General features: G+C 33.0%; 2 protein-coding genes across 2 annotated transcripts in view; both read left to right on the top strand.

The window, feature by feature from the left end:
* The window catches only part of Eif2alpha (eukaryotic translation initiation factor 2 subunit alpha), a 196,214-nt gene that overhangs the window by 103,979 nt on the left and 79,112 nt on the right, over positions 1–13,123 (top strand). The window lies entirely within an intron of this gene.
* The window catches only part of LOC113393642 (E3 ubiquitin-protein ligase RNF123-like), a 53,836-nt gene continuing 53,162 nt past the window's right edge, over positions 12,450–13,123 (top strand). Inside the window, exon 1 of the mRNA XM_064219001.1 lies at positions 12,450–12,580. Coding sequence (XP_064075071.1) covers positions 12,450–12,580 — 131 coding nt within the window. The remainder of the gene's footprint in view (positions 12,581–13,123) is intronic.

Raw genomic sequence — 13,123 nt, 5'->3', positions numbered from 1 at the left:
GCGAATGGGCAGATATCGTCACGTCAGGAAAAAGCGTTATTTCCTCACCAAGTGACCCTGTCTTTCAGTTTCTTTGTCTCTTTCTGTTTTATATGGGTTTACACAAAATGATTTATATTTTTATTTTATTGTTTCAATACACGCGAGACTTTTAAAACCACTTTTGTTTCTTATCACTTAATACTCAAAGGTTTTTAATTTATTCCATTGTCGGTTATTTAATTCGTAATATACAGCAAAAGCAACCTTGTTCGAATCAGGTATCCCACGATATATCACTTTTACTTTTTATAATAGAAAAAGTTGAGTCAAATTCGAAGATATTTTTGAGCTCATACAATTAACTGCTAGATTTAATAATTCGTACACTTACACAAACAAATTGACTACAGTCACACACACACACAACATATAACGGCCGAACTTAGATCATTCCACAAATCAAAACTATTTTAAGAACTTTCAATTGTACGGCTCATAAAATATTTGTCACACAGCCATACATTTACAACATTAAAAACTCGCAAACTGCTTTACATATGTGTATAGAGCAGGTTGTAAATATATATTTTAGACCGACGATGTTTTGGCCAGCCCTGAGAATCCAGAGCGTTGAAACTTTCTCACTAAATAAAGTAATAATTTTACGTTTATTTAATTGTCGCCGTAATTCAGAGGATTAATGTTACGGATATACAATATTTCAGGTTACAAAAATGCTTTTATTTATACATAGTCATGTATAAAAAATGTAGATATATTTCACCGTAAATTCGGATTATAATCTATCTCGCGAGATTATAAACTGCTGAAGGATTGTGAACCGTAACATAATGCTTACAATTTAACGCATTAATTTTCGGTAGATTATAATCTACTAATCTAATTAAGGTTAAATTATAAAAAGTCTAACCTAACCTAACCGAAATATAATAAACTATCTAAAGTTTTGACGTTTAATTTTGAGTTAAATCACCGTTCACAATATTTCTACAGCTTACAATCTCGCGAGATAGATTAGAATCTATAGGTATTTACAATTCTACGGTGATTTATATGTATATGTATATATTAAAAGGCAAGTGTTATGTACTCGATGTCATTCTCTGCACCTCTGACAACGTGTATGTTTTTATGGTGATCACTATTTGATTACTTGATGGTAAGATTTTTTGCAAGCCTATCGGGATAAATACCATCAATCTTCCATAATCTCTACTACCAAACACCAGTATTCAGTATTGTTGTGCTCCGGTTTGAAGATTGAGTAAGCCAGTAACTACAGGCACAAGGAACATAACATATTAATGACGATGTAAGGGACCATCCCTGGGTATATGGGATATTTCTTACAGCGCCAATGTCTTTCAGCGGTGGTGACCACTTACAACCAGGGGGCAAATTTTCTCGTCCTCCATTATACAAAAAAAATAATAACTTTCGCATTTATAATATTAGTTAATATATACTATATGTTTTAGCTGGTTCTTTATTTATTTTCCATAGGTGAGACATTCGATGTGAGAGAGATCAAGCTCTGGATCAGCAGATTTACTTTCCAAGGTACGAGGGTATAACTCTCAACTCATAACAGATACTAAGAAACATTAATCAGCTTCACAAATAAACCCAATCGTATTAGCACACAGACAGAGGAATGGGACAGTGACGTAATAACTGTAGTTTGTTTGTGTGTGTGTAGGTTACGTAAACATAGACAACGTTTTTTTGATTGCAATTTAAATTTAGCGTCAAGTCGTTTCAAACCGGAAGCCGTGAAATATGAGTTTTATCACTTTAAATATCCCGTGACCTTCAGAATATCGTTTCCTACACAATGTGTACAGAATACATATGACGAGCATAAACAAATTAGATAAATAGATTTATCCCATAAACAAACGTTGAAAAAAATATTGTTAGCCTTTTTTGATGTTTAAATGCTTTCTTTAATCAAACCAACCTTAACAAAACGTAGAATTCACATTAAAGTGACTTCATGTCCAAAATTCAGGACAAAAAGAAATAAAAACAATTACTACACTAAGATATATAAAAGATACATCAGATATGTCTATTATGTGTGTATCTGTGTGTATCTGTCAAAACATCTGTAAAAACGTTGTCAAATATATATTCAAATGATGACGAAAAAGTTTGAGGTTTTATATAATTTGAAGGCAGAATAATTAAACGACCTGAAACTAACAATCAAAACCCTCTCTCGACTGCGGAGTTGTAGCAATGCGGTTTTAATTACGGTAGGGAATTCTGACCTTCGCTCCCTGCGGTTACGGGTAGTCTAAATTATTAGATTTGGTGACATTTGGTCACTAACTATTTCGTGTTTAATTAAAACATAAATAAGCTCTCTATACTGCTTCTGTTGTCCTGGTACCAATTGCAAATTTGATTTAAAAATAAAACAAATACGAGAGTTAAAGCTAAAAGAAAAAAAACAAGAACTTAATAAAAACATAAATAACCTCTCTTCATTGTTTCTGTCCTCCTGGTACTAATTGTATATTTGATTTTAAAAAAAAGAAACACGAGGGTTAAAGTTAAAGGAAACAAAACAAAACACAGTTAACAAAAACATAAATAAACTCTCTACATTGCTTCTGTTGTCCTGGTACTAATTGTAAAATACATTTAAAAAAAAAACAAGTGGTTTAACTTAATAGGAACAAAACAAAATTGCACTTAATTAAAACATAAATTAAATGTTTCTGTTTCTGTTATCAGGGTTCTGAAATCTGAATTTACCTTTGCAGCGTAAATGAAATCTTTTTGCGTTAGAAATATAGAATTATATCCTTGACGGTACATAATGATACGGTAAAATCCAACCTTGTAACCTAAAATTCAATCCTGTAATCGCACCCAAAAATATTCAATCTGTAATTAAAAATAATGTAATAAAAAATAAAAGCTATTTTATTAATTAAAACGCATATAAAAACAATAAAATCAATCGCACTGCTTCCACGGTATATTATACTTATAGAAATGAACGCAGATAGGTAGACATTTGAATTAAATTAAACTAGTATTAACAAAAGTAGAAGATGGTATCTTTAAATTAAAGTATGTTCAGACGATTGAATTTACTTTAGATTCAGCAGTCGTTTTACTTAAATCGATTTGTGAGTATGCGGTTTAATAAATTACAATAAAAGTATATTTTGTTGACAACTAAGCAATATCATTATTATATTAATATCAGAGCTGTATTAAACGGAAATAAAGCACTACAGAACAGATACATCACAGGCAGGACTAATGTCTTTCTTCCTTACTTTTGACTCAATCGAACAGGTTAGCCTCAAGCCGATGCAATTGTAGCCTTTTCATTTGCGACAATGTCAGCTTAAGACATACAAAAAAAATATTACGCAATTTGACCTAGAAAATGTAAAGAAAAAGTTGTCCTGTTTCGATAAATACATATAATAAATAGATCCAATAAAACGGGTTTGATGTAAACAATTTTATTATCAGCGACCGAATGTATTCTTGTTATTGCGGTTAGAATTGTTTACAAGTCTCTCCGACCAAAAAAAATTATTACCATGATGAAATATAACCGTAGTACAATTTCTCTGTTTATATTGAATTAATGAGAGCACTCTTATTAAGGTAGACAAGCCAGTTACTAAATATAAATCACTGTCTCACAAGATTACACCAAAATCTCTAGAACTAAAAACTAATATATGAATTAAATTCGTATCATCTATCTATCTGTATTAATAAACTAATATAAATAAAATTGTTAACAGAAGGTAACCATGGAACGGCAACCGAAACTATCGGATATCCGAAACAAAATAATTTTCGTAACTGTAACCAAAACCGGTAAAAATATATTGATTATAATTATGTTTTTGAAAGGTGTTAACTTAAAGAGTTATCTTTAAATATAACGGTACTTAGTTTTTTGTAATTATGTCTAATACTAAATAATAGCCTACAAGTAAATTCATTTCATTCATTATTCATTCATCATCATCAATCAACATATTTTTTTCAAGTAAACTTTACAATAAAGCAATATTGAAATAAGGAACCATCGAGTAACTCGCATAGTTGCTCTTTTAAATAACTAGACTTAGAATGATGTTAAATTTTCAAATTATTGTTTAATTAGTCCTGCGTTAAAACCTAAATCTAAATCCAGGCGTCTTAAGCCAAACAGTATTATTTTAATTAATAATAAGATTTATTGATTAATTTGGTCTTAATAATATTTTTAAATTGTCGAAAAACGTTATCTGTGTCGTATGTGACTAGTGACAAGTTTGGTTATTTAAAAATAAAATATTCTTAATGAGATATTTTTCTAAAAACGACGTCGGTCGAATGGTAACACCCCTCACCCCAATATTAAAAATATATTTTGAATATAAACACTTTGAATATATACGTTTAAAAAAATTCCAATGTTTCATACAAAATTTAACATAGTTATTTTTTTTTGTTTAGCAAAGGTCTATATTATTTGGACTAATTATGGGAAATTAAAAGTTAGTTATGAAATGACTAGTTAACTATTCAATAAATAAACAAATGAAATTGCTTCCGCACTGGCATATATAAATTTTTATTAAAAAAAAACAACTCTAATATATTTTTCGAGTGTTGCGAATTTGTCTATGCAAGCGCGTTCCATTTTCAAGTATTAAATTCTCTAAGAATTTATTCCGTTGGTGAGAAAACATTTTGTATCTTTTTACAATAAACACCCAAGTCACAAATAACAACGGTTACCCAGAGAATATTGCCTAAATGTCGTCCTTTATCTGACTCAAAACAGGTGAGGACGACGGAGGTCAAACATCACGTAACTCGGGCGCTATAAATATTCCTTATTACAAGTAGAAAGACGAAAGATATATTAATCTCTACAACTATATATCGACATTTATGAGTTAATTTATTATTAATAAAACTTTTTATATGTAATACTTTCGATGTGAAAAATCTATTGGCGCGTTTTGAGGGTTAGACCGATTTATATGGTGTGACGGTAAATGGCATGGCGCTCACTTAGCCGTCATGCTCGCTCTACGCCGCCTTTCTGGGTATACTCCTTTTACAGTAGCATTTTTTTACTAATTTACTAGTAAATTGTAATGACTGTCTGTACAGATCGTTTTTATTCGTCATTTATATGTATATTATATTTATGTTAATATATGACTACCTCGTTAGTGCACTGGCTAGTTATGATGGCTACTGATCTCGAATTCCTCAAAGTCAAAGTCAAAGTCAAAAATCTTTATTCAATATAGAAGTGTTTACACTTGCTTATTGATTGTCAAAAATCGACCACCGGTTCGGAATTTAGCACCTCGGACCTGAGAAGAACCGGCGAAAGAAACTCAGCGGGATATATTTTTTTTATTTTTTTTAACCATTTTCCATGTACAATGATAATTATATTTTAGTTATTTAAAACAGCCTGGAGGCGATCATTTCATTCCCAAGGTGTGCAGTCAACTAAAAAGTCATTAGTGTTGTAATATTTCTGGTTTGAAATCTCTGGATGAACCAAAAATAATAATTGAATGTTTCACCACACCACACACACACACTCATACACAAAAATGCATGAATATAAATTAAAGTTATTTATTATTTCGTTGATTTTATATAACAAACCATGTTATGGAAGAGTTGGTTATATACTCACTTGAGAGTTCCAACCATAAAAATGCTGTTCTAGGAAGCACAGCCTGTATAAGGCGTCGAGCAATCATTACATCACTATTGGGTGCCGGGGTTCATTCGTTCATTAGTCGTCGGAGGGTTCATCTGATTGACAATCGTAACGATTATTATTATTCTACCTACACTGTAAGACAATTATTTTATTTAAAAATTGATAACATTAAGTGCTTAAATATATACAAATATGAATTAAAAATAGTTACTGTATAAATCTTGACCGCGTGGAATGGTGGCAAGAATGCTAGCAGCATTTCCCCGTTGAATCGCAATTTCGATCCTCTGGGCTAAAAACTAACCAGCCCTCCTGTCGCCAGTGGAGGCAATAAGGCGAGGTGTTATACTTTTGATGAAGCTTTTTGCACCACTACTCCAAGGGCCAAACAAAAAACACACAAAGTTAATCAGCGATGTACATATATATAATGTATGCAATAGAAACTAAAAGTCTGATAGGGTATTAAACAGTTATTGTGTTTAAATTAATTCCTCTTATGATCTCTTACACTATGCATACTGAGGTAAAGAATATACTGTTTTGTTTTTTAAGTTCACATAGTTTCAGAAACATCATGAAATTTGGAAGCTGGTAGGATCTAAACGCCCTCGTCTCGAATAACACACAAATCCGTTGAGACTGAGCTACGTAATATTCTCCGTAAAATCTCTAAGGTCAAGTCTAACTAGCAAATTGTAACCTCATCGTAATTGAATCGAAACGTAATCATTGCCGTTTAAACGTTTTCCTATTCTACTAACACAACGACCCAGTTGCAGTTCGGTCGATGTTGAATTAGTCCGAGGAAATTAGCAGAATCACCCCAATTACGATTCAGCTGACGTTTTTCTTTGAGGTACAAAATCGGGAACGTATTGTAACTGTTATGTGTTAGTAGAATTATCCCTGATCGTGTCGGGTTGCCGTGACATGGAACTTTAAGAGTGAGAGAATAGAGTGCAAATGTATTTGCGTCTGCACTTATGCACTCATCGTTCATCCATTCTTGCATCTCTCGCATATTTTTGTAAATTCCTCAAATACCCAAAATTGTACGACTAAAAAATGCGTTTTGAATGTCGAAGAAAATATTATCGGATATTGAAGAAGATATATGTATGTTGTTACGTGTAATAGTCTTGTATTACAAAGCTAAGCTATTAGTAAATAACATATAATACGTTAATCTAAGGTTTGTTTATTTTTATTCCTTCTTCCATTGGAATAGACATACTTTTTATTTTTATTGTGTTATATTTCTATAAATATATATGATAGGTAATCTTTTGTTGAGCGTCACCTTACAACTCAACGAATTGTCCAGAATAATAAAGGCAGATGCGTAATAATTTCACGGTCTGTTAAAATTTATGAACGGACCCGTTTACTTGGAGATATACTACCTTCTTTATTTATCAAAAGCCTTCGGGACGATAAAAAGTTCTTTTCGATGTGAAAGGGAATTCGAAAAAAATATTCAGATACGGACTATTATGTCGTCTTGGGTTCATAGGCGTAACAATTTTATACCTAATTAGATACTAGCTGAAAGCACGGCTTCACTTGCATGGAAGTCAGTTTGGGACGATAACATTTTATGGGAAATATACGGAAAAGTTGTAGTAAATCAACAGTCTGTAATTATGCCGCTGCTGCGATAAAGCTTGGAGCTAAATCCTCCATGCTGCTCCAATGTGGGTTGGTTTTTAAACATGTGGCAGGATTTCATCGAAATTAGAAACATGCAGGTATCCGCCGCCAAGCACGAGATTAATTTTAAATACAAATTAAGCACAAGGGAATTCAGTGGTGGTTGCTCTAACGCGAAATGATCGGTTAAGATGCAAGTGTTCTAACCTCGGCCCTCTCGATTCTTATTACGTGAACTATAAACTATTATAACTACTGATGATGCATGCGTATTATTATTCGGTATCACATATTCTACCGCCAAACAGCAATACTTAGTATAGTGAGCCAATGTATCTACAGGCACAAGGAACATAACTTAGTTCCCAAAGTTGGTATTAGCGACGTGAGGGCTGGTTAATATTTCTTACATGTCTATAGGTGGTGGCGACTTAACATCAAGTTACACGTTTGCCAGTTTGTCAAGATGTTTCTAATAAAAAAAAAGTATATATGTTTAATAAAAACATAACGTTTGCCCTAATATGAATGACAAAAAAAAAAAAAAAATTCTAAACATGTGTGTTAATAGAAATCAAATAATATGATGTTTTTAGTTAGTTATAACAGTTTCCAAATAAATCGTGGAAAATATATATCGTTAGCTTTCTACTTATTTTAATTCTACACGAAAAAAAATAGAGGAATCGTGGAACACCCAGTCGGAACGAAGTACCTTCGCAATATAACGTACTAAAATAGCAATAAAATTAAATATAAAAACAATTACAAAATAATAATCAACAACATTTGACAATCATTAAATTAGAAGAAATAAAATTGTTATTTTAAAAAAGGAAAACCGTATACCGATAGAAAGAGACAGAGAGAAAATAATGAGACGGAAAAGTCGCCTGCAGTAGGTATAACGATTTATACTTACGAGGCGATTTCTGACAGTTCACTCTACTGTAGCTGCGTAAAAGAACTTCATTCGAATAAATCTGTACTACTAAACGGAGAGACTTTTTGTTTTGCACACACTCAAAAATATTCCATAAAACTTATAATTAATTGAAAAACGCAGCGCTATTCGTAGAAGGTTTTAACACATGTATATAGTGTAAGTCGCTGCACTCCGCAGCTCGTTTCGCAGAACGTTTTACAACGTTTAACTGCACGCCTAGCCTTGTCATATTTATTTAGTTCCATTTTCTGCCACCTGGCGCTGAAAGCCGCACGCTGCCAATATGGCGTCAGCAAGCAACAATATTGTTCGTGTTTCTCGCAGTTTGATTGATTTTACGCATATAATATTTATTTACAATGGTAGAGAGTTGTGATAAAAATAATTTGAATGTAGCTGTGACTGACTCGAGTGGTATAAATTTTAAAGAAATATTCAATCGAAAACTTGTTGAATATGACGAACAGCATCAAGGTACGTTTATTTTTCGTAATTATTTTTTGTTCTGAGAATTGAAACTATGCAGCTAAATTAATACAATTAAAGTAATTTGTTTTATCTTTCTAGGTTCGCATCGAAAAGCTTGGACATCGGAAAGAATCTCAAAGGTTATAAGCGACATACGAAACGCTCAGGTGACCATGGGTTCTGGACAGCGAAGGACAGCCATGGATTATTACTGGATGAGCAAATACGATACTATGACAATTGGAAAAGAAGACTGTTTAGTTTTTAAAAGAATCACAGTCACTGATCCTACGGTACGCATTATACCCAGAGAACAATATTTTGACGTCTTATCAGATATCCATGAATCCTGCGGCCATGGTGGGCGAGATAAAATACTGTATGAAATAAAAAATAAATACTATATTCCGAGGAAAGCAGTAGAAATTTTTGTCTCTCTTTGTCCCATATGTAAGACTAAAAGAAACGTTCCAAGCAAAGGTATTGTGGCGAAACCAAACGTCTCAAATAATATTAATTTAGGAGGACAAGTTGACCTTATTGATTTGCAGTCTTGCCCTGATGGAGATTTTAAGTGGCTTTTAATCTACCAAGAAAACGTAACTAAATTTCTAAATCTGCGTCCACTTAAAACAAAAGGATCTGCTGAGGTAGCTGCCGAGCTGATGAAGATTTTTTTATTATTCGGTGCACCCTACAATTTACAATCAGCCGATGATGTTGAGTTCACTGCAAATATCATAAAAGAATTAGTTGCAATGTGGCCAGACTGCAAAATTGTTCATGAGAATCCGCGTCGTTCTCAAACTCAAGGCAGCGTCGAAATAACTAATCAAGTCGTCGAGAATATGCTGCGAGCCTGGATGAGTGAAAACAATTCAACAAACTGGTCTGTGGGCTGCTTCTTCGTGCAATATTTAAAAAATTCTTCATTAAATCAAATAATTGGTAAATCTCCTTATAAAGCTCTATTCGGGCGTGAACCTAAAGCGGATTTAAATGGATCGGATATTCCAACGTCAATACATTTATCTACAGAGAGAGATGAGCAATTGAAAACTTTTATAGAGCGAGAACCAGTTGACACTGTGAACAATGACTACGACAACGATAGTAATAGTTCGAAAACCTCTACAGAGAATACTGAAAAAATAGAGTCAAACTTTACTTGTGCAGTATGCCATAACGATACCCCTAAAACGCACAAGTGTGAGTCCTGCAACACAGTACACAACAATAAACTAATAATTGGTGGTGAAGAGGATTACGACTCCAAAGTTGTATGCATCATGTGTCAAGTTAAACCGGATATAAAAGTAGAAGGAGACGCAGCACATAAAGGACTTAAACGGGCAGCCGAAAATATGATTGATGCCACCATTAAAAAAATACCCAGGTCGAACATCGGTAAAAGTGTCTTAATAAGCGTACCCAAAATGGACCGCGGACCTCTGGACATCAAATATATTCACGCAAAAATTGTTGATATAAGAAACGGAGTCTATAAAGTTGCAACTAAGTATGGTACTATTAAAAACTGGTTTTCACGACAAGATTTGCAATATTTAGACACAAACTATGGCGACGAAATTTCAGAAAGTCCAATTTCTTTGAGAATTGCCGTGGCAAGTCAATCACCTCTCAGTGGCCAGGGATTCCAAAAATGTAGTTGTAAGCCTGCTGTGAGTCAGTGTCGCAATAATAGATGCGCTTGTTTTAAAAAAAAAGTTCTTTGCGGATCGAAATGCCATGGAAGAATAACTTGTGTTAACAAATAATACTTTATTTATTTACATGAGTACTTTGTTATTAAGTTACGCTATATGATCTCTTTAATACCAAAACAACAATGCGTTATATTATATATTAATTATATAAACAATTAAAAATGACAGATATCTTATATTTTTTTGTCTCATGGTCACCCTACTGCATAAGTGGCCTGAGCGTCAGCCAGCCAGTTCATTAAATGTAGTAATAGACCCTACGGGTGAATATCATTCAGCCGCTAGTTGAACGACGCTGATTTATAAAGGGGCTAGGCCGTCAATTGAACGGCTAATTAAGCTAGTTGACTACGTATATACAAAGTCTACAGATTATAATATTATTATTACATATTTAATAATAAATGCACATAATATTTGTAACGAAGTTGATATTAAAAAAAAAACAAATTAGAGTAAAATTAAAATTTCGCAATTACCCGCTTTTTGTTAAGGGGCGTCGATTTCAAGATTTTCGTACTAAATATTCAACATACGTACAAACCAAAGAGTCTGCATAATGAAACAGATCAACTGTCAAGTGTGACAATCTCCTGTGAAAAGTTTACAAACTCTTTAGAGATTATGTTTTAATCTGACAGTTTTAATTTTATAACTACGTATTTTGTAGAGGATTTTTTGTGTATTTGTAAGTCGGTAAGTTTTATAGCAGTACTAATTATTTTCTCGTGGATTATACGGCTTATTTAATCTGCGCTTTATAATTGTATATACTATGAGTTTTTTTTTTTAATTTTTCGTTTTAGTACGTAAAGAAGTTATCTATTAACGCCACCCCGCAAAAATTCTGCGAACGCGCCACGTAAAATAATATTTGTTTAATATTGCTATAATGACCTAACCTAACCTAAAATGCTCGTTTCCTGAGATATTGGTAAAAATAAATATTGTAATTCTAACCCTAAAATAATGTTGTTTATCAAATAAATCAAAAATTTTGAAACTAAACAACAATTTTGAAACTAAGTAGTCTTCGGCGCTACGGAATGTGCAATACCCCCTACGCGCCTTCGTTTTCTTAAAAAACACTAGGCGGACAAAACCATATTCAGTCAGAGTTATCAGAGTCGGTTTTGTGTCAATTTTGCGCAATCAAATGTAAGAAACTAAACCTTATAGAAAAATGATCAAAATGAACCACAACAAACATATTGTTGTAAACAGGAACCAAACCTTTACCATATACAACACTTTGTTTCCCAAAAATCAAGCAGAAATATAATAATAAATAATCCCTTTTTTTCACTGCGGTAACGTCAATACGTAATTACTGTAAATAACATTGTACATTGAGACGAACGATCGATTCTTCTATAAATATCGTTACTTCAGGGTGGCAATATCCCAGGATAGTCATAATCACCATTACACAACTGGTACTCTTTATTCTTCTCTCATTAAAAGGGTTAAAAAGAGCACGCGCTTTCCAAGACATAAGCGTGTACTACCACCAGCATTAGACACGGTTAATTTCTTAACTGATAACTCAATAACTTCTATTCCAACCTACCTATTACTATCAAGTGCTAAGATATTTGTTTGCGTTAACAAACTTAATTTTGTGATAGGGCTTTGTGTAAGCCCGTCTGGGTAGGTACCACCCAATTATCAGATATTCTACCGCCAAACAGCAATACTCAGTATTGTTGTGTTTTGGTTTGAATGGTGAGTGAGCCAGTATAAGTACAGGCACAAGGGACATAACCTTTTTGTTGGTGGCACATTGGCGATGTAAGGAATGGTTAATATTTCTTACAGCGCCATTGCCTATGGGCGATGGTGACCGTTTACCATTAGGTAGCCCGTTTACTTATCCGTAAACCTATACCATAAAAATACCCCTAAATTTTCAGTTTATAGTGGAACGGTGATGATGAACGTACTCCGTTCTATGTTCGGGGTATGTAGCAGTTCCGCGGAGAAGGGGGAAGTACATGATATGATCAAGAAGATCTTCGGCAATGAACTGGTGATGAAAGATAATACGGATAAACATACCCAGTAAGACATTAACTATATACATAAATAATCGTATAACAAAACATTAAAGAGGTTTTATATGTGTATACTTATATAATATAGAAGCCTGGATGGTCCAGTGGTCAGACGGAGAATTGCTGTTTCAAACTCAGGCAATCAACACTGAATTTTCATGTACTTAATTTGTGTTTATTATTCATCTCGTGCTTGGCGGTGAAGGAAAACATCGTGAGGAAACCTGTACGTGTCTAAATTTAGAAAAAAACTGCCATTGTAGCATTTGGAATAAGATCAAAACCTTCGTCTCAAAAGGGCAGAGGAGACCTTAGCCCAGTAGTGCGAAATTTACATGCTATTAGTATAGTCATATGTTATGTATATATACATTATCATAATATCAAATTTTCACAACAAAAAACTGTCTTTAAATAATACTCTGGGAAATTTAATTATAAATATTAATCCAGCTTATAAAAACAATTTTCAGCTAAATTTTTACACTTTTGGATGGTATTTTTCGTTAAAAATTTAAATGGAAAAAGACTTTCGTTTTTCGATTTAAGC

The sequence above is a fragment of the Vanessa tameamea genome, chromosome 25 (assembly GCF_037043105.1).
Source record: "Vanessa tameamea isolate UH-Manoa-2023 chromosome 25, ilVanTame1 primary haplotype, whole genome shotgun sequence".
NCBI classification, from domain to species: domain Eukaryota; kingdom Metazoa; phylum Arthropoda; class Insecta; order Lepidoptera; family Nymphalidae; genus Vanessa; species Vanessa tameamea.
This window is presented reverse-complemented; position numbering and strand designations above follow the sequence as displayed.